General features: G+C 39.0%; 2 protein-coding genes across 3 annotated transcripts in view; one reads left to right on the top strand and one right to left on the bottom strand.

Moving 5' to 3' along the window:
• LOC133658056 (filamin A-interacting protein 1-like) overlaps nt 1-3,477 on the bottom strand; it is a 3,824-nt gene extending 347 nt beyond the window's left edge. The window contains exons 1-2 of one of the 2 annotated variants that reach the window (XM_062059669.1): nt 3,322-3,477; nt 1-2,496 (exon numbers count right to left, since the gene is read on the bottom strand). The exon at nt 1-2,496 is cut by the window's left edge and continues 345 nt beyond it. In XM_062059669.1, the coding sequence (XP_061915653.1) occupies nt 1-2,237 (2,237 nt within the window). In that variant the 5' untranslated portion in view covers nt 2,238-2,496; nt 3,322-3,477. Of the gene's footprint in view, nt 2,497-3,321 lie in introns of those variants that run through there. The other variant, XM_062059670.1, reaches the window with a different exon arrangement.
• Nucleotides 1-23,285, top strand: part of cmss1 (cms1 ribosomal small subunit homolog) — a 45,997-nt gene that overhangs the window by 3,888 nt on the left and 18,824 nt on the right. The window lies entirely within an intron of this gene.

Consider the following 23,285-nt stretch of genomic DNA (forward strand, 5'->3'; position numbering starts at 1 on the left):
TAGTACGGCCCGACAGGTGGCGCCATGCCGTGAGGCGGGAGATAAGGACTCCCTAGGTGGATGTGGATCTTATTGTCCTCTGTGGTGATGATGCTAGGACTCGAGTCGGGGCTGCTGTTGGCGCACACGTGGTGCCAGCTGTTTTGCCGCTCGGGGGTCTTGCAGAACGTGGCGGCTTGGTTCCCCATGTCGGTCGGCTCCGGGGAACAAGTTTGGACGGTCAGAATCTGGATGGGAAGGTCGGGGGTCGCCGAGCGGGATGAATTTGGGCTCATCACTCGAGAGATGGGTGTTCCGCTAAGCAGGGAAAGGGTGCGATCGGGACTCGATGGTGGGCTTTTAGCGGTTAGCGGATTCTGGATGATGGTGATTCTTTGGTTTGGTGTGTTTCCACCAGACGGTATAAAGGCTGTGCTGGTGTAAGAGGCAGATGCATCAGAGGTTGGGCTGCTAATTTCAAGGGTGGCGGTGTTGAGAATGTGATGAGGGGTAACCTTAATTTGCAGGGGCTGACCGGGCGTGTGGGTTAGCATCATCACATCACCGTTAGGCGCTTGGTGCACATTGAGCCCGTTGGCTGGGTGTCCTCTGTTTTGGCTCACAATGTTGTTGGCACTGTTTAAGCTGTTGAGGTTGTTGATGAGACTTGATCCTCGGCTGTCCGTGATTTCTACGTTGTGGTTTGGATCTTCCTTATCGCCTTTCTCGTCAAATGTTTCATTAATTGTTGGAGTTTGGCAATCTGAAGGCAGATTGTCTGCGGAATCGGTTTGCACCTCCTTGGTGGTGTGGTAAAGGTTTGCAATGTGCTCTTCGTTCTCACCTGGCGTTAGGTTCTTCAATCGTCTGTATCTGTCGAGTTCACCACCCAGTTCCCTCATCTCTTGGGCTAGTTCCCTGTTCCTGGCCTCTTGTTGGGTCAGCTTACCCTGGAGCACAGAGTGATCCGTCTGCACCCTGTTGATGGATTCTTCTGTCCCCATCAGCTTCTGCAGTTGCTCCTTCAGGGTGTTGACTTCTCTCCCGAGAAGTCTGGACTTGACCTGTTCCTTCTGAAGACGACAAAGAAGAAGATGCTCCTGGTTGACCTCCTGCTTCTCTGCCTGCTTGTACCCGGAAAGCTCCTTTTTGGCCATTTCCAATTCTTTTATTAAAGACTTTGTTTTCATCTGTTCATCCTTTAGTCTCTTTTCTAGAGATTCATAGTCGTCTTCTACCTTCAGCAGTTCTTTCTCCATCATCTCTTTGTCCTGTAGTCTTTTTTGCAGCCTCTCCAGCTCCCATGTGAGCTGTTTGACTTTGTTTTCTTCTGATTGGCAGTGAGGGCTGGCATTGTTAGGGATGGAGCCTTGTGCGTACTTCTCTTCCTTCTCTCTCCTGTTTTCCAAAACCTGCAACCTTTTCCTCATCATGGCCATTTTACTCTCTAGCTCAGCATTTCTCTGCTCCTCTGCTATTAGTCTTGCCTGGAGCTCATCCCTTTCCTTCTCCATGCCATTTATCCTTTCCACCACATCTGCCTTGGAGCTCAGCGCCTCCTCTTCTCTCTTGCTGCCCCGCCCACCAAGCTTTTCCTCAGCTTGCTGCAGCCTCTCGGACACGGTCTTCCTGTCCTCCACCAAGGCCGCCGTAAGCGACCTTAGTGTTGCCAGGTCTCGTCTAATCGCCGCTTCGCTTTTCTCCAGCTGGCCTTCACTTGACTCCAGCTCCTTCACTCTGACCTTTAGGGAGTCCACCTCACCCGTCAGCACCTTGCTCACATCTCTCTCTCTTTCCAAACTTTCCCGCAGACTGCAACACTCTTTTTTGCTTTTACCCAAAGCCTCTTCTACCCGGTCCAGTTCGCTGAGTCTACAATTTAGCCGGTCCACCTCAACCTTCAGGCTAAAACAGTTTTTGGTCTCCTTCACCAGTCTGCAGTCCAGATCCCGGCACTGGTCGCTCATGCGGATAAGTTCCTCGTCCTTACCTTCCATTTCCACCACCCGTCTCCTTAGTACTTCTACTTCTGACAGTGACCCAGGCTGCCCGGCGTCTCGATCACTCGGCTCCCGAAGTTCCACATCCTTCTCCCTTGTGGAATTTCTCCTCTCTTCTAGAGCATCGATTCGGCGGCCGACGCTCATATTCTGCTGCCGCATCGACTGGTTTTGAGTCGCCCCCTCGGCGAGTTGAGCCGTCATGGTGCGGCAGGAGTGCTGGAATTCTCGATTGTGTCGCTCCCCCTCGGGATGCATTGGATTTAGCCGCTGCTGCTGGTGCCTCTCTTTTGCCGGCCTGACCTCCGGGTCAACGCTGTCGGCGATGGCACTCAGTGCTTTGACATAACACTGGTGCTCCTTCAGGAGCTTCTCCAAACGCTGTTGCTCCTTCACAAGCAACAGTGCGAATGCCTTCAGCTCATTCAGCTCCTCTTCAAGAAAGAACACTTCCCTTTCTCTGGTTGTCTCCTTTAAGTGCTGGTATTGCTGTTCCTTTACAATCAAGAGCTTTTGTCTAGAGAGAGAGCAAAGAGGGGGGAAAAAAGAGCATTACTTATGTCCAAAGAATGTTTAAACTGTGTTAAAGCGGGACAGTGTATTTCATTCACCAAGAACATGAGGTAATGTTACATTTTGGCCAAAGCTGATAAACACAAAATATTTCCCTTTCATGGTTTATTTTCAGTATAAACATTTATTTAAATACTAAGAACTGTATCATGTGCTTCTACCTATTCAAGAAAACAGAACATTTTGTCCTTTCTTTTCATATTGGCTCCTGCTCATGTGTGTCGACCTGCAAGACGTAACGCATGTTAGCCGTGTAACGTGTGTCGGCTTTTGTCATCCGTGAGGTCGAGCCGCGCTGTGATTTAGTATGTTTTCACAGGCATGGCAGATGGTCCCTCGGCAGGAAGCGTTCGGTAATTAAAAAGTGTCTTTACCCACCGGTACGCTTAACACCACATCCCGTCGTCACTCTCCCAACTGTGCACATCGGAAAAAAACTGTCCGACTAACAGAGATGCATTCTCATTGAGTCATACACTAATTTATAGTATATATAATAATCTATTGTTTTACTTCTCTGCAACGCTATTTTTCTCTGATTGTCATCTAAACCTTCAGTATCTTGTTTTTTTTTTTTAAATAGTCTTACCGAGTTTGGGTCTATTTTTGAAGTTCAAAAGCCCTGATACCAGTTTCTGAAAGACTTTGTGTTGTATTGTTGTAATTCTTCATTGCCAACATGGCTACTTCAGTTAGTTACCTTTTGTACTAACAATACCAACTTTTTAAAAGTACTATACAATTACTAATATAAGTCAAACAGTCCTACCTGTCCCAGGGACCTCTGTCCTTTCCTTTTTACAATCCTCTGAGATCAAGACGGGCCTCAATTCTTTCACCTCTCTGCCTTTTCCCGGAGATCCCAGTGATGTGGACATTCCATGCGGAAAACCAAACATTATGAGAAGTGCTCTGCGCACCGACTCTAGCTTGCAGCCAGCAGCAGCCATTACATCATCAGCCAAGCCTTATATGGTCACAGCCTCTACTGGTGTGTGTGCATGTGTCTGTGTTAGTGTGTCAGCTTTTGTTCATGTTTTGAGACCCTGATGGGGGCTATCATTTTGTTGACAAAGAGCTTCAGGCAGGGTTAAATGTTAAATTGTATGATGAGATTTGTTAGGGGTTAGGCATTCAGTGGTTATAGTTAGGGTTAAGTTTCCAGGAAAGTGTGTGATGTCCTCTGAAGTGATGGAAATACGTGTGTGTGTGTGTTTTTTTTTTTAACTGGAGTTCAGCCCATTCCAGATGAGCTCATTGTGCAGCCATGCCAAAGAGGCTAATGGGAAGGACAGAATGTGTTGGCATGTCCAAAGAACTGTAGTTCATTTAAGTGTGTGAGCTTGTCCGTGTGCGTGTCTCTCACATGTGTTTTAAGAAGCGGCATGTTTTTGTGTGTCGTAGCCGTTTTTGCCTGGGGGTCTGATAACCTGACTGTGAGATGACATCACTTCACCGGCCCACAATTACATCCATATGTTTTTCTCTTTCTAGCTCCTGACTCCTTAATGTCTCTCTAACCTTTTTTAAAAAATGTTTTTATTGAATTAAAACATTCTTGACAGTGGGTTCGCCTGACATCATTGTCTGTTGTTCATCGAGCATTCGCTGCATCTTTCTGCTCAAGACAATAAACAGCGATCATTTTGTTTCCCGTATAAGTCACGTCTGAGGTAGAACAGAACAGAACGTTTTAGTTATGTGAAAAATCCTGGCGTTACCAATAGTAACGGATAAACAAGCTCTAACTTTAACTCTGATTTTCTTAAATTGTTCCTGGTAGATTAACCCTTAAAAGGTACTTAAAATAAACACTAACACATTTAAAAAAAAAAAAGTATCTTGCAATTCATTCTATACTGTTGCCAAGTTTTGAGCGAATAAATGACATGCATTCAAATACTTTTATAGTAACCGTCTAAATTCCGTTGGTACTACCAGGTACTGATTCCAAAAATCAAACGGCCCTGTATTTCGATACCAAACACTTGGCGGGTAAACAAGCACTAAGTGTGGACTCCGACAAACTGCCTCGAGATAAGGTTGCCATTGTCCATGCCAACAAAGCAAGCATGCCCAATAGAAATTGCTCAAATGTAAGGCTTCACTTTCCAAAATACGCTAGCTCGATGCTAATTTACATTGGATATGTCGTATACATGCTACTGATTAGCCTTAGCGATTTTACATGGAGATTTCAACACCTACATTTGGTAAAACTACAACTAAGATGCACATTGCAATCAAAATGACACAAAAGTGTTTTTACGATGCGTTCAAGGACCACGGAACAGAGTAGGACACCACAACGCCTGTCAGAACTATCTTATCAGTGAAGCATAAGAAACACAAAACATGTATAAATGTAAAAAAAAAAAATTAAAACCTTATTTATTTTTGTTTTATATCATGAGGAAAAAGTATTGCAAAATCAATATTTCAAAATAGTGGGATCTTTTTTTTCACGTTTTTATTATGCAAGCACGTAATTAGCGGTGATTAATCGCGATGAATATAAATTTAAGCATGATTAATCTGATTTGTAAAAAAATAATTGGCAGCTCAAGTTAAGATACAATACATGTGGGATCAAAATTAGGCAACTTTTGTAGTGAGGAGCAACTTTTTTGTCCGTGTAGCATTGCTATTTTAACCTACTTTAGGGAACAGAGAATGTGATGTTTTAAAATTGTGTATCGTCTGGCAAATGTCTTTTGTTCAACATAACCAAAATGGCTTGACAACTTTAAAAAGCTGAATGCACCAAAATGTCCTCGGGATCTTTTAAGTGTTAGCGAAATATGCCACATGATAAATCTGAGCAGTATTTATGCGTTTTAGGGGCAAGAATTAAGGGAAAATGTAAATGACTCACCTGTGAATGCTTGTCATTAAAACCTTTTTTTTTTTCCCCAGCTATGAATACCAAATGAGTGTGCCCCATATTTGACTTCAGCTTGTGCTAGCTGTTGACATAATTGGTTAACTGGAAAGTCAAGCACATCTCAAATAAAACCTTGCTATCATTAAGTTTTATGACTTCACAAGAATATGAGTTGTGTTCCGGCACTGATCCGAGTCTGGTATCATTAGTAAATAACCTAACAAGATTTCTCTGGCACTCGAGGTTAAACATTTCTCAGCAGAGACCTCCACATTCCTCCCCACACACCCACACCTCCCACTACAAAGTTCACAAAGTCCTTGTTCCCACAGAGGAGCTGACATCTGCATGGCTTGTCCTCAATTACAAGCATGAGCCCGTCCTACAGAGACTTTTTCCAAGAGAGCCTTCAAGAGTGCAGCAATATGTAATATGGCCCTGTGTGCGAGGACGACCGTCTCTTCGGTTGTCCTATTTTTATCCAGGGGTGTAATTTTACTAAAAAAAATTATTTTTTTAAGCATCTGCTTCTTGAGGTTCCAAATATCCTCAAATAAAGGCCTCCACTATAACAGATGGCGTGTCGCATAACGTATCGAAGGACACCTGATGTGACATGTCTAAATTAATGAAGGTAAAGATAAACTATAATAAATGGTCTCACAGCCGTGCAACAATTCCGCTATTAGAGAAACGCGCGCAAGTGCTGAGACCGATGCACAGAGTGAACCCTCTTGCATCCTGTTTGGAAGTGAGAGTTGAAAACATTTATCATTGCCAGTAAAATTAGGGCCGTATAAACTCTCCTGTATTTTTTTTCCAAATTATAATTTTTTTTCTAGTTTTAGTGTTTTCCGCTTGAATATTGCCGAATTTATTGTTTTTATTTTTTTCCATTTTCACTTAGTGTTTTAGGTTGAAGCATAATACAGTGGTACTTGAACTTACAAGCACAATTCATTCCACGACCAAGCTCGTAACTCAGAACACTCATATCTCAAAGCAGCCCTGCTCATTGAAATTAATTGATATTAATTTAATCGGTGCTTGGCCCTCTTAAAACAGCACATTTTTAACATGTGAAACGCCTTTTGAAAAAAGCAAAAACTTCTAGATAATACTGTTTAGAATCATTACAATAGCATGTACTGCAAACAACCACAGTTGTTTTATGTAATGTATTAATATTGTTGACTAACGGGTGATTGACTCCTTTGGGCTGATTCTCTGTGCAGCATTGCCAAGTCTGCATATTATCCCCTTTTATTATAAGCTTTTAATTTTAATAGAGCCGATGTGTGTTTCTCTCGCGGCATCTGGCAACACTACCCAACGTCTTCGAGTGACCGACCGGAGAAGTCACTTCCACAACTTTTGTTCAACCATCCCAGTTTTTGGAGCCAGGACAAGACACACAAAAAAACTTTTTTTTGTGTCTAGTTGTAATTATTTATAGATAAATGTTCATTGTTTGTGGCTGCATGCGCATAGGCTCACTACAGCTCGTGTGAAGCAAACAATGCTAGGGCGAAGACTTATTTTTAATGTTTTGTTCCTCTGATTTGGTCGTCACTTTCTTCTCCTGCATACTAACTTTCTTAGTTCCGGTGGTTGTAGAGAAGGAGGTTGATCTCTGAGCGGCGCTCGAATGCGCACATCACCTGTCACATCAATTCTTACATTTGATTTTTGTGTGAGCGAAGCAGGCATAACAGTGTGCAGTGTTTCCCATAAACTGCCAAGATACCTGTGGCGGTGGGGGCGTGGCTATCGGCGTGGCTATGGGCGTGGTCATCATGACATCGAGTAATTTGCATAATTTACTACAATGATATGATTTTCTCTAAAAAGGCTAAAAAAATATATACTTACTAATTAATAATAACAGTTTTGTTTTAAACGTCCATCCATCCATCCATCCATTTTACAATATAATTGCAACACTTTATGTACATATTTATATACAGATTTGAACAATAAGTTATTCACTGAAATACATTTATTAATTGTGGTTCTTACAAAAAATATATCTTATAAAATATAAAAGCTTAAATGTCTCTTAAAGCTCTGCCCCTTTAATTAGTGCATACTAAATAATTTAACTTTAGCCTACTACTACAACCATATTATTTACCAGCAACATAAAGTGAAACAGAGTCAGAGGTGTCCTGCCACAGTCAGTAACAAATAAACAGAAAACAGTATTGGTCAAATACAAATAAGGCAACAAGAGAAGTATCCTACACTTCTCTTTTGTAAAGTAAATCTGAACAGCCTATATGGGCATCTACATCAACTATATGATTTGCCTGAGAAGCTGGACAGGACAAAAAAAAAAAAAAAAATTTTTTTATTTTTTTAAAATTGTTTTTATTTGTGGCGGACGTAATTCTTTCGTGGCGGGCCGCCACAAATAAATGAATGTGTGGGAAACACTGATGTGCAACAATATATTCAGTCTTTAGTACTCAAACAGCACAAACCTGTTACAAATATTACTTCAACCAACAGCGAGAATGCTCGCAACTTAAAGCGTAACAAAAAATCGTATTTCGAATTACTTGCAAGTTAATGTACTCGTAAGTTGGGTTACCACTGTAATTTTTTAGAACATTGGTGGCCGCGTCCACACCAGCAAATTGTCTAGCATCAGCAGCTTCTTTGTGCATTTCTGTGTTTTTCACGCGGCTTTTGGACAAGTAGTTATCAAATTCGTAATAAAAAGCATATCGACTGACACGTAGAAGTCATTTGGGAACTGTTCATCTTGGTGTTTCGGAGTAAGAGGTGAGTTTCATAATATTTTACACATTTTTGTTAGAGATGTGTTAGATGTGTTTTTTAAGAGGGTCACGGATCCCCGAAAACACAATTTCCGCAACTGTCCGCATTTATGTATTGGCTAATTCCGTGATTCCGACAACAATTCCGTTAACGTGGAAATCATATGGCGCTAAGTTTTGTTCTTTGTACAGTGTAACCGAGTAGTGGCTAAGCTAATCGCAGCAAATAAAGAGCACTTCCATAAGCAAAAAGTTCCTGTGCGATTCAAACTGGCCACAATAGCGGCAAAGTCTCGAAGTTGGCAACACCGATCCCTCCTGCTGCATTTTCTTATTCTCTGTTAGACCATGGGTGTTTGAGGTGTGTTACAAAGCGGAGTTACGAATCATACAGCCACCTACTGTCCCATGTTTTCATGACAAGCTACATTTACACACAGTCCCTGTTCTGACCTCACTATATGTGTTAAGGTTATACAGCTTGGCAGACAGCTAACAAACATCCAAGACCTCTAATAAAGTTCCAAAGCAGATTAATCCATTTAGGCTCTTTATTGTTGTTGATCTTGCTTTGTCTTTTTTGTATCTTTACTTTTATCTTGCACTGGACTTTTATTTTTTGTAAAACTGAAATACACACAATGACAAATGTATAAGGTATGTGGTTCAATTAACATACTGAAATGTAATACACAATATGTAAATATTAGCTTCACACAAATATACAGTACTATCATCAAACAAATACTTCTGAGTGTTGAAACTATTTCGATGGTGGAAATATACGACTGGCAGCCATTTTAAGTCCTCAAAACATCCATTAAAACAGTGCTCAAATATTGTTTTTCAATAAACATCTTAGTATCAAATTGAACCACTTTCCACCTTAATATTGAGTTACATAAACAAGTTAAACAGTTTACTAACAGACTTATATTTTCCAAGGCTTGTAAGAGCTAACACAACTTGTCTACTTCTCATTGTCTCATGAACTGAACTGACATCGTCAACCCGGAAGTGCCCAAACTAACGACGCATAGTATTTTCATATCGCCACAAGGTGTCAGTAAGAGTCTACAATCAAATGGGCATACCAGTCCCGTTATACTGTTTCACGAGCGAGGGTGTTTAGGTAGCACCAAATCTTTTTGGAGTTGTTTGAGATAGGTTGGCGACATCTTTGAAACCGACTTAAGCAGGTTGCATTTTAATTATACAGCGTCTCACACAATTTGATAATGCAAAACATAGCGTCGCGACTGCCTATCTTTGCTACGCTGTTGCTTTTTGGATTGCACAAGTTCCTTCCAAATATGCAATGCCGCCCCCAGTGTTAGTAATGAAATCAAAATGGCAATTGAGCAATCAGTTCATCATGCCAGCTGTTTAGAATAAAGTTGGAACCTTTGAAGCTGAACTACTTCAAGTCATAAAAGTCAGAATTTTGCAGAAAACGTGGAACATTTCCATCCTGCTTTTGTTAATACACATGTATTGATATATGTCATACAGAAAATCTATCCAAAAAACATTCAATGTGCGTCAATGTGTTTCTTTTCAAAGACTTGTGCTCTCAACAAAGAAGACCATCATCACGTCGTCTTTTATTTATTTTATTTGAAGTTCCACAAACACCCCCATGTGCAAAACAGATGGTCTTATCTGGATGCAAACTATACACTGAATTCCAGTCATTGCATATCATCTCCTGTACCACAATCCCTGCTGCATGTCAAAAGGATGATTACTTGTGCACGTCGCTATGAAACAACTCACTTGTTCCATAGTTTATGCCTATGTGTCTTATATACAGCATTTGCATGTTGAAACTGCACACTATTTGTAGTAGGACGGGCTTTTGGCTAAACTTCATTCAAATTAACTATTAATGATTATTATTAATAATTAGAAAGTGAAAACTTTTTTGTCAATATTGTTTCAACTACTTCAGGTTAGTAGCCTTAAGATAAATATGGTGAATTTGTTGGCTTAGCAATTTTGTACTGAGCAGCCATGACAGACCACACTTGTGGCTCTGCATGCCTTTTAAAATGTCGGTAGCACGTAGGGCTGGGCGATATGGCTAACGGAATCACGATGTAAGTGTTTTGTATCGTCTATCCATAATTATTGATATTTTTGATGACCTATCGAAAATAAAGACCAGGAGAAAAATATATAAAATGTTGACATTTTCATTTAAAATTTAAAATGTCTCTGATTTTAATCTCCACAGCTATCCAGGCAGAAAGGAAAGGAAATGTCATCACAATAATGGAAAACAATGTAAACCAAATTCTAAAATCACATTGAACGCTTGACAATAACCTCTTAAAATGGAGGTGTAAAAATAGGGAATACGTAAGAAATGCTTAATAAGTTTAACACAAAAATGCAAAGTGTGAAAATGTAAACATAGAGAGACCTGAGAATTATTTTCTGCATGCCAGGAAGTTACGGCTGTACTCAAAAGGGTCAGCGCGGCTAAGGTGGTGTGGTATTAATGGTCTTGGTGGGGATGAGCGCCTTGCATAATTAACAGACCACAGTTGTCTGACTACGGTCCGTTTTTGTTAAAAATAAACCATAAAACTGCCATGTTGTCGGCGATTTCTTCGCTCTCTGCAGCACTCATTTTTACTTTCTCTTATCACTTAAAATCAACCGCAAGACAAAAAAATGGCGCAACCAAACTTGATACTGTTACATGATTGGCTGTTAGTGTGTCACTCCCACTGATCAATGATCACGTCGTGCGTTGCTTGGTTACCAGAGAGTGAGTGGCTTTGTTTGTATACCAATGTAGCTTAGTATAACTTCCGGTTTCTTCTGATAAAGCAGAAAAACAATTATCAAACGCATTTCTTTATCATATCGATTACTTGTCTCGCGCGATATATGTCGATATTGTTTTGTCGCCCAGCCCTAGTTGCACTACTCAGCTACTGGTGTTGAGCTTGTTACACTTGCCGTACTGTTGTTTGCAATGAATGAACTCATCAGCGGTATTGCTCCTTACCGCTAGTACAATATTGGTTCTGTTGTTGCTGTCTTGTTCATAAATGACCATGTGGTAAAAGAGAGCTATGTTTTTCTTTCCACTTTCTTTGGCTATTCAGAAATATGTTCTAATAAGTTCATTATGGCCTGTTTGTAGTTAAGACCCCATTCACTCTGTGTTTTAAATCAACACCAGTGTTTCCCACACATTCATTTATTTGTGGCGGCCCGCCACGAAAGAATTATGTCCGCCACAAATTTAAAAAAAAAAAAAAAATTATTTTTTATTTATTTATTTTATTTTATTTTAAATTTTTGTCCTGTCCAGCTTCTCAGGCAAATCATATAGTTGATGTAGATGCCCATATAGGCTGTTCAGATTTACTTTACAAAAGAGATGTGTAGGATACTTCTCTTGTTGCCTTATTTGTATTTGACCACTACTGTTTTCTGTTTATTTGTTACTGACTGTGGCAGGACACCTCTGCCTCTGTTTCACTTTATATTGCTGGTAAATAATATGGTTGTAGTAGTAGGTTAAAGTTAAATTATTTAGTATGCACTAATTAAAGGGGCAGAGCTTTAAGAGACATTTTAGCTTTTATATTTTAAGATATATTTTTTGTAAGAACCACAATTAATAAATATATTTCAGTGAATAACTTATTGTTCAAATCTGTATATAAATATGTACATAAAGTGTTGTAATTATATTGTAAAATGGATGAATGGATGGACGTTTAAAACAAAACTGTTATTATTAATTAGTAAGTATACTTTTTTGAGCCTTTTTAGAGAAAATCATATCATTGTAGTAAATTATGCAAATTACTCGATGTCATGTTGACCACGCCCATAGCCACGCCCCCACCACCACAGGTATCTTGGCAGTTTATGGGAAACACTGAACACTGCTATAATTAGATCAGTGTTTCTCAAACGTTTTCCACCAAGTACCACTATAATGCCCAACATTAAAATACAGTAGCGTAGTAGGCCTAAGTAATCATTAAAAACAAGATAAAGGTTTTATAATAATATTAAATATTTTTGGTGACTGTAACGTTACCCACAGTTTGAACAGTAACTCTGTTTGAACATAGGAAAATAAAAGACTGTACTTTAATCAAGTGATTCGTTGGCGTACCGCTAGAAGAGCACGCATACCACTAGTGGTACACATACCGCAGTTTGAGAATTACTGAATTAGAGTATTCACGATATGTAACGAGAATGTCACTATAACATCAATTAGCCATATTGTGCTGAGAATACACAATAGCCCACACAATTATTTGTTTTTGTCTTTGTTAGCCATCACATTTAACCTTAACACAACAAAAAACACTACAAAAAGGATTACAGGATTTTTTTTTTGTTGATTAAAAAAATGTGTTCCGATTACAAATCCAGGTCAATTTTAGATATTTGTGTTCCTTATTCTCGTTTTGTTTTGTTTGTTTCTCGGTAGACAAACTTGAATGCCTGTGTATGGAAGAATCTCAGTAAACAAAGTCTTTTGTATGGATTATTTTTGGTCTGAAATTGCAGTGTCTTCCTGCGGTGGATCACTCTTATGTGACACAAATGCAGGCTAGCACTCCAAACGGCTGCACAAGTCTCCACATAATTAGATTACAGAGTGTCCTCCAAATAGCATGGCAGGAGCACCAGTGACCACCTTCACCCTAGACCTTGCCATACCCCCGCTGACCTAGCAGTACCTCCAGACCTAGCCATACCCACAGGCCACATCTGAATATACTGGTAATTTGCAAAGGGAAGCTTTTTAGCCACCATAATTTTTTATCCAATTGGAACTCAGAAGAGGTACCGGATGACTAAGGGTGACCAGGGTGCCAAAAGTACATGGTACGTGTAATTGCATATGTGCGTGTTTATGTGTTTACAGGATAGAACAGAATTTGGCCGCATTCGGTAACTGGGTACAAGCCAACCAAGTTTGGGCTGTGATGGACTACTAAGTCTAAGTGGACTATCTTTCAAGTGGTCTCAATGAGCATTACAGATCAACATGGGCTTTTCTAAAACAGCTCACGTGTTTGCCGGCGGAGTCCAGATGTTTTTTTGTATTTCTTTTTTTTTCCTACAGTGTGCTACAACACTTAAGTCATACTGCTTTAACTGTGCTGTATCGAGACAGGACATACACTGAATATGTACTTAAGGCATATGGTTTTAATGCAAGAATTTTATTTTCTTTCGAGCTGCGGTATATACAGTAGCGATGTTGTTGTACTCTGGATTTTTGCATAATACTGCTTAATAACTGTTGTTATAGCAACACTATAATTAACATACCATAAATAATTCAATTAGAGTTTGTACTTTTTTAACCACTAAGACTGTTTTAGTCACCAGGTGTGTGGTCTACAAGCGCGAATGACTGTCAGGGTCTCTAATTGGGGTGTAACGATTATCGGTAATAATGATAAACCATGGTAAAACTGCCGATGATTAGTATTAGCATTTAAAATTTCATTTATCGTAAAACAATGATTAATAACCATACTTCTTTCAAATGTTCATTTACTGGAGAAGCAAGCTAGCATGCTAATTGCAGACAAGCAAGCTTTAATCAGACATTAACGTCTTTCCCCATGAACTCTACACAATACCTCTTAGGATCCAAAAAAGACATACGTCCGCTATAAACTAATATTTTTCTTTACTTCAATGCTTGAAATATTTTAGCAACATTAGATCTATCTATTGATTTGAAGTTTTTGTTATCTTTAATGTTTTATGACCTTTTTTGTCAAACATAACTGTTTTGTTTTAAAATGGGAAAATGCAAAGTATGCAATATTTCTAAAAATAAAGTGGAATATTTTAGGTTTTGGCTATTGCATCATTGAATAGGTCAATAATTCATAAAGATGATTTTAATACAATACACATGTAGACAAAAACTATTTTTATAGTGTTTACAGAGCTAGAATGAGAAAAAGCAAGCAGGACTGGTTGAGTTTATTGAGTTCACAAGTATTTTATATATATCTGCCATGTTTTATAAGTATATATGTTTTATACAGTATATAACTACCCAAGATCATTTTAATTACTTTTTAGCCCTTTAATGGTAGTTTAACTTTCTTACATTCATCAAAGCTCTGAGAATCATTATCATGGTTGTCTGGCGTCATCTGATAGTTAAGACTTAGACTTAAACTTCCTTTTTATTGTCATTCAAATTTGAACTTTACAGCACAGATAAGAACGAAATTTTGTTACATAAGCTCATGGTAGTGCAGGATAAAAAATCAATAAGGTGCATATATAAATAAATAAATATATAATAAATAAATGATAAATGTATATAAATAATATATAAATACATATAAAATAAATAAATATATATAAATAAATAAATAGATTAATGTACAGATAAATATATTGCACTTTTTCACATGCGTCCACGTTTATGGATGTATGTTATATTGTCTTTTTTATTCCAGCGAGTTAAGGGGTGCAATTACACAAAAACAATATGTTCTTGTTTGTCAGAAAGAATGAGATTAATTTAGTTTTCATGGAAAAAGAAGAGTAATATACGGTACCAGGATTACAGTTTGTTAAGAAATAGAACTTATAGTGGGAGTCAATAGGGCCGAAAGGGTTCTTAGGAGAAAGTGTGTACACTTTGTTTATATCCTATTCTAACAAGTTGCAACCAAAAACATAATGTAATTTTATTTAAAAAAATATTACCTGGCAAAATTTCAGACCAATTACCTTCAAACTGAACAATCATAACACATAAAGAACACATCTAATGCCCATTTTGGGCCATGGGTTGCACAAGGGTTAAGAAATGAGATACCCCAATCTAGGGCTGCAACAACTAATCGATTAAATCGATTATAAAAATAGTTGGCGATTAATTTAGTCATCGATTCATTGGATCTGTGCTATGCGCATGCGCAGAGGCTACTTTTATTTATTTATTTATTTTAATTTTTTTTTATTTTTTTTTATAAACCTTTATTTATAAACTGCAACATTTACAAACAGCTGAGAAAACAATAATCAAAATAAGTATGGTGCCAGTATGCTGTTTTTTTTTCAATAAAATAGGATAGAAATGTAGTTTGTCTCTTTTATCCGATTATTAATCGAAGTAATAATCGACTATCAAATTAGTTGTTAGTTGCAGCCCTACCCCAATCTAAACTTGTATAAACAATGCTGTCTGAGCAACTAAGTTATTCAGTTGTGTGTATTGAACCTACAAGCTCTGCTCGGCTTCATGTACCTCAGCATGCACTTCATAATTTTGCCATTCATCCATGTTACACCTGTTTTTCCGATGCACTCATCGTTCGGGAATTATCAGCCTCTCTCCAATTATTGCCCACCTCCCTTTAACACCTCATCCTCTTTGTGGTTTAGGTAAACTAACGGCCCAGCAATAATAACAGAATTTATGGTATTCAGGGTTGTCTTATATTTGGTACTTAAATTTGTTGGTTGGCAGCACGGTGGAGCAGGGGTTAGTGCGTGTGCCTCACAATACGAAGGTCTTGGGTTCGATCCTGGGCTAGGGATATTTCTGGGTGGAGTTTGCATGTTATCCCCGTGACTGCGTGGGTTCCTTACGGGTACTCCGTCTTCCTCCCACCTCCAAAGACATGCATCTGGGGATAGGTTGATTGGCAACACTAAATTGACCCCAGTGTGTGAATGTGAGTGTGAATGTTGTCTGTCTATCTGTGTTGGCCCTGCAATGAGCTGGCGACTTGTCCAGGGTGTACCCCGCCTACCGCCCGAATGCAGCTGAGATAAGCTCCAGCACCCCCCCGAAAGGGACAAGTGGTAGAAAATACATGGATGGAAATTTGTTGGCAAGTTTGAACCATTAGGTAGCGTGCTGCACCAACCTCTCCCTGTCCTCCTCCAGTAACATTGTAATACAGTTGCTCTTATGCACGAAATCCCGGTGGCGCCTCTCTTGCTCTTCAATCTTGTGTATGGCGTCACGGTAACTGCTCGATACCTCTAGAAGTTTGTCTTGCATCCATTTGAATGACAGTTTCTGCGACTTTGTGAAGTTATTTATCTGTAAAGCAATGGAGCAAAAAACACGATGCGATAAACACGTCAAGAACCGATTATAATGAATAAATGTTGTCAGTGTGCTTTTCTAGCACCATTGCCTTAGCAACTGCAGGTACTACAAGGATCCCAAAACAAACAATAGCCAAGTACTCTTAATCAGGTGAAACATTGCCGGTAGGTCGCGTCGTAAAATCATTACAATATAATTGCTTCTCCTGGAGCACAAAATTGCACAACGTGCAGTCAAGCAGCAGTAATTAATGCGCTTTTGTCAGATGGTGCTACGTTCACCTCATTAGATTTGATTACCAGCTTTGTATGGTGTCTGGTTTCTTATTATTGTTACCTCAGATGTAGGTGTTTTCCACTCATCCTGCAGGTTTTCCTGCTGTCGCAACCGCATGGAGTCTCTGTGCAAGGCACGGAGCGCCCCCTCCAGGCCGATGAAACCATAGTGGGCCCCTAGTACAACCAAGTCCGTCTTCTCTGATTTCAGCGCTGCGATGACTTCATCACTCGCCTGGCGTGGGGAACCACAAGGGCAATGAGTTTGAGAAGTTTATTTGACTCGCGGGGAATGTTCTAAAAAAATTTCACAAATGTATCCGAACCTGAAGCTCTCCCTCCAGGACACTGAGTAGGAACAACATGTCATCACGGGAAAGGTCTGCTTTTGCAGCATGTCTTCTCTCCCGCTTGTGTCGTTTGTCGTCTGGCCCGTTACCCCTTTGGATGGGGATCTCGGGAGGATTTGGGATGTCAGGAATTGGGACGTCGCAAGACTTACAGTTCGGTTTCTTTGGGGAAGCTTGTTCCCAGTGATCACTTTTGCTGCTTTTAAAAACTGGATGCATTTCTAGGAAGGACAGGGGAGTCAGTACATGAGCAAATTAAAGATACATCAGGACTAAATTTGTGTTTATCCTTGGGTTTTAGCTCATTATTAGAAGGACCTTTTCTCATAACAGCATAATATACTATCGTCATCGGTTTTGAAGATAATTAGATGAAGGATATCCAAAAGGAATATATTCATTTTCTGGCAATGACGTGCTTTGTATCAAATAGCTTTCATCAGATCACCCCCTGGCAGACACTTCAGACATTTTGGTTGAACTGGATTCATCTAATAGTTTAAGGCCTCAAGTTGTGCAGCTTTATTTTTGTTATAAGCTGTGTTTTGCTATGTGGTATTGTTCTCCATTGCTTAGTGTGATGTCGATCCGAAATGCCATTGAAGCTCTGTGTTTTTCTGGCTCATTTTAAATTAACGCTAGTTAGTTTTCACCTCGGTGTGGTCTTTCTGCTCGCATGTATTAGAACAAAACAACTGTTCATCATGGTTTATTTGGTTCCACACAACATTAGCTGATCATCTTTAATTCCGTTCAGCTATTTATATTTGCTTTGTTTATGAACACTCTAAGTGTGAACACCAAATTGAACTGTGATCCAAAACCAACGAGTTGATTTGGTCCTCACTGGTTTTCTTTACTGTTCTAGTTCATGTAACATTAATTATCTCCCTTGTAGCAGTAAAACAGCCGTGTACCCACGTGTACTATGTTGTGGATCAACTTGATGAAAGTGATTCCTGTTACGGTTCCAAATGACCTTAAGTTCTGTTTTAACAAGAAAATAATAAACCTTGATCCCATCTAACTAGCAAATAGTTGAATCCAGTCTTTGACATAAAGTAAACTTTACCAAAGGTAGCGGTTTGTTAATTTTGAGTCAAACTGTTGTGGACCAACTCAACCGGTTGGTTTTGAAACAATCTAACTCTCGAGAAAGTAATCAACCTTGATTCAATCCAACTAGTAAATGTTGAAATCAGGCCGGCCGCCCTACATGGCCGTGATGCAACTAGATTTTATTTTAAGACTATATTTTCAGTTTAGAGCGAATGTTGTCAGTTCCTGTTTACATAGTTGCGACCATTAAGACAAAAGGGCCATCTCACCTGGTTTGTTGTGACACACTGACCAAATTATAAACACTATCAGTCACCTATACACATTTATGATTACTTTTTAACAACCATTTAAACATTTACATTCTACTTTTGTATCTAATGAACTAAATTGCATGTTGTTTTCCAATTGGTTTTGTCTGTGCTTTGTGTTTATATGCATGTGTGTATGTATATGTGTGTGTGTGTAGGTGGTCTATTCATTATTGTATTTGCCAAGGACCATAAATCACATGGTAAGCATCAAGTTGGGAAGCTAAACAATGACCGCTTGGCGGTCAGTAATGTAATAAATATGCTCGACATTTTTGCAATGTGATGTAAACTTTGTCCTCTGAGAAAGCCCCCCCTCAAAAAAAACCTTTTCTTTGACGGACGGTTGTTAAATTTTACTGTTTGCTATTTTGTGTGCATGGGTCTTTTCTCGCTGTCAATGCTAGATTCCACAAATATTGCGTCAGTGTTACAAGCGTGATCCATATGACTGCTGTCACTTGAGCTTGATTTAGCAGATAGGAAGGACTTGTACAAATGAGAGTTAGGTCTCATGCACAAGAAAAAGGCTTTTGAGTAAACTCCAGTGAGAGGCATGGAGGATGGGGCTGTGTTGTGGTGGTCGCCATGACAGCAAGCCAGCCCACTATGGCTGCGTTCACATTTGCGGTCCGCACTACACATTAAAAAAAGCTACTTGGTGCGCTTCGTGTTCACACTGGTATTTTTGTCATCTGACGAAGGGTCATGCAGATTTAATTGGTCAGCTTTCATGACACAGAATATGACATAACTCAAATATTCCAAACCAAAACATCGTCTGCTGGGTTGAATATTAGGGGTGTACCAATACGATGCCAATATTAAAACCTTAAAGGGGAACTGCACCTTTTTGGGAATTTTGCCCATCGTTCACAACTTATTATGAAAGACATGACGATGGATGGATTTTTTTTAATGCATTCTAACTTGTAAATAAAAGAGTGCTTAAAGCGGAGCCTATGGGGTCTCCTCTATTTCGCCCATAAAATCCAATAACCATTCAAAAGCGCCAACAATACTATATTTACATTTCCGTGATCACTTCCGTGTGTGCCTATGTTTACATCATCCAGTGGTCTGCTGCTTTCTTGCTTCCCTGCTTCCTGTAAGTTTATTCTACATCATAAATCATGCATCTCACTTGGACATGCGACACCTGAGTAGGTATTCTGACTAGTTGGTACACTTTGACAGCCATTTAGGACCCAAAACTGGTGAGGGTGACACGAAAAGACAATTTTCAGTAAAATTTTGCAAAACATGAGTAGTACACATCAGTAAACAGCTGGACAGTGCTTTAAAGTACCAGTAGAGTGGGAAAACAAATTGCCTCTTTATTAAAGCTCTTATCTGATGTATTACATCAGAAGACTTCCAAAGTTTGCGAATAAATATGATCAAAATAGTATCAATCTCACAGATTCCCCAACCATTCTTAGAGTTAATGAACAAGCCAGTCACGTGATACGTGACGTAGAAGTGGCAACCGCAGGTCCCTTCCTCATCAACAATAATTCTAATCAAGCAGACTTTGTTAGAGCCAACAACAATGACTTTGACAAAAATGATGATACGGAACCTTATATATTTGAGCCCGAACATAAGTATGAGTAATACGTGTTTATATCGGAGTGCTAAACGGATGTAGCTTTGCTAAGTGCTAAATACAAACTAACCATAGTAAAACAAACATTTTTTGTAATATTTCCACTCTCGTTGAGATGCGGACCGACAGGACGCTCACATAATTCCGTTTAAAAGAAGATTTAATCACAATAAGTTGCTGAAACAAGCGTCTGTTTCAGCATCTCGGGGGAAGTGAGAGTTGACCAGCCTCTCGGCTCATGGCCACATTTGTCTACTACCAGTTGAGAGATGCATGAATTATAATCTAGAACTTACTTTTAGCAAGTTTGAGATGAAGCAAAAGCAGCCGGTGGCTTATAGTGTGACCGTTTAATAGCTCACTGCTATTAAAGTGCAGCTAAAATAGGCATTCTGCGTTTGCGCTTATAATAACAATATCGCTCATATTTGATACATTTTCAGGTCATGACATGGAATATTGTTGGCGGTTTCTGAATATTTTTGGAAAGAGTATAATGGGCGCAATGAGGGCCCTCAATCTTTTTACTCAATTGTTGGCTATTTACGATTTTGAATGCACAAAAAAAAGCATATGTGTTCTTGTCTTACATAAGGATTGTGAATGATAAACAGCACATCTTTTTCAATTTTTGCGTATTTCCAGTATGACTGATCTAATGACATGGTCAGAGTGCACAAGCGTTACTCTAGTGACGTAGAATCTACAGAAATTGCCAAAGATATTCGGAGTGGAATATTGAAAATGGCCAATTGAATTTGTGGCATGTTGTGAGGTTTGGATGGATAGACGGTATTTTCACATACTTAGCGGCTTCTAAATACAATTGGATATGGATTAATGGATACAATGAAACCAAAGTAAGTATATAAAGTCCAGTGTTTCCCATAAACTGCCAAGATACCTGTGGCGGTGGGGGCGTGGCTATGGGCGTGGTCACCATGACATCATCGAGTAATTTGCATAATTTACTACAATGATATGATTTTCTCTAAAAAGGCTCAAAAAATGTATACTTACTAATTAATAATAACAGTTTTGTTTTAAAAGTCCATCCATCCATCCATTTTACAATATAATTACAACACTTTATGTACATATTTATATACAGACTTGAACAATAAGTTATTCACTGAAATATATTTATTAATTGTGGTTCTTACAAAAAATATATCTTATAAAATATAAAAGCTATAATGTCTCTTAAAGCTCTGCCCCTTTAATTAGTGCATACTAAATAATTTAACTTTAGCCTACTACTACAACCATATTATTTACCAGCAACATAAAGTGAAACAGAGGCAGAGGTGTCCTGCCACAGTCAGTAACAAATAAACAGAAAACAGTAGTGGTCAAATAGAAATAAGGCAACAAGAGAAGTATCCTACACTTCTCTTTTGTAAAGTAAATCTGAACAGCCTATATGGACATCTACATCAACTATATGATTTGCCTGAGAAGCTGGACAGAACAAAAAAAAAAATATTTTTTTTTTTTTTTATTTGTGGCGGACGTAATTCTTTCGTGGCGGGCCGCCACAAATAAATTAATGTGTGGGAAACCCTGAAGTCAACTTGTTTTTCCACTGTACTGGTACTTAAGGGTTTGTTTGTTTGTTTGTTTGTTTGTTTGTTTTTTTAGGAAACTTTGGACCGGTATCTACGTAATGTTTTATGTGGCGCTAATGTTGTGGTTAATTTAGAACCAAACAACATCAAGGGATTTCATAAACACCGTAGTTTAGTTTAGCTTTGTAGTTAGGGGCCGTCTCCACATTGTTTAGTTCAGGACAGCGCGTTGGAGTGTGTGGGATAAATGAGCGCTACCGAACACATTATTTTCGCAAACAAATGCTCCTTCTTTTCACATTGGCAACATTTTACTAACATTTATGTCAATTTCCCTGATATGCTGCGTTTAACAGCGGATTCTGTTTTATTGGCCAATTATATAACTCTGTCCGCGGTTTCGTGAATGCGGAAATCATATGGCTTTACTTTTTTGTTGAGTTTAGTGATTATTGATTAGGCATACTAGAGTTGTATCAAATAAAAAGTAGCAACTATGGTGACATCCCAAACTTCTAGTAGACATCCTCCTTTTTTCACTAATTCGCTCCTCATCCGTTTCACCGTCAGAAGCTCCGGAATTTGCATGCACGATGCCCGGCCCATTCATCTTCTTTTTTTCCGATTATTATATTTTCATAATCGTGAGACTCTCTAATCGAATTGGAAACCAAAATTCGATTAGTTAATTATACGATATAGCTCAAAATGCCAAATATTGGCCCGACCAATAATCGGTCGATCCCTAATACATACTTTATGTTTTAGTGTGTGCAATGTTAGTAAAGGTTTGATCAAGTGAAATTACTCATAAAAAAATAGAAGAGTAAAAACACTGACCTTTTTATTGGATGTTTCTGCCCTGGTGACTTTCTATCTGTATGTAACATGCAACTACCGGTAATTATTTGATACTTGTTTATATTGACAAACGTAATATTTTAGACCGCACTTATTGCGAATGCTTAGCCTAAATGCTATTGTGTGCATAGCTGTTGTGTAGCTCCTAGTAGCCTATAGCCTACCATGTTTACATTCTGTAAATGACTTCACTGAAATACAAGATAAGATCAACCTCACCTGGTGTGCTTATCGGAGGACATTTAAATGTTAACTGGCTATCCAGCTCTGCTCAAGTAAACGTGCTGCAGGACTTCTTGCACCCTATTGAATGTGTACGTTATGTTTATATTTTGCTAAACCGTATTTACCAGCTTAAATTTCACAAAAGTCATCTGAAATATTTTATTTTGAAGAGTGCCTTTATCTCACACACAGAGAGGGAAAGAGCAGAGCAGAGCAGAGAGACACTTTCAACACATTTTATTTTACATATTTGTCATTCCAGCATGCTTTTTGCTATCATTTTACACTGGTCTGTGTAGCGTTCACTTTTGAGCCCAGATTTTATCTCCAAGTGGACTCAGATCCATCTTTCAAGTGGTCTCTGTCTGCTTGTTTGGTACACAACAGTATCCCCCAAACAAACCGTACTAGCATAGCAAATGCACCAAAGTGTGAAGGCACCCAATGATTGCGAAAACCTGCTAAAAATGACCATAACAAGTCATTTATAGCATCACTAGGTCAGGATGTAATAGCTACTTAATGATTAGGTGTCTACGTATTCCTCTTACATATAACTACAACACACTTACGTGAGGTCATGACCCTTGTAATTATCCCCCAGTTGTGATGGTACAATGGCAGCATTTTACGTCTGAAAACAATTTGTCTGGGAGAAAAAAACCACCCATTTCCTGGAACCAGTCTATTGATTGTCATTATACCCATCCAGCGCCATT

The sequence above is a fragment of the Entelurus aequoreus genome, linkage group LG10 (assembly GCF_033978785.1).
Source record: "Entelurus aequoreus isolate RoL-2023_Sb linkage group LG10, RoL_Eaeq_v1.1, whole genome shotgun sequence".
NCBI classification, from domain to species: Eukaryota; Metazoa; Chordata; class Actinopteri; order Syngnathiformes; family Syngnathidae; genus Entelurus; species Entelurus aequoreus.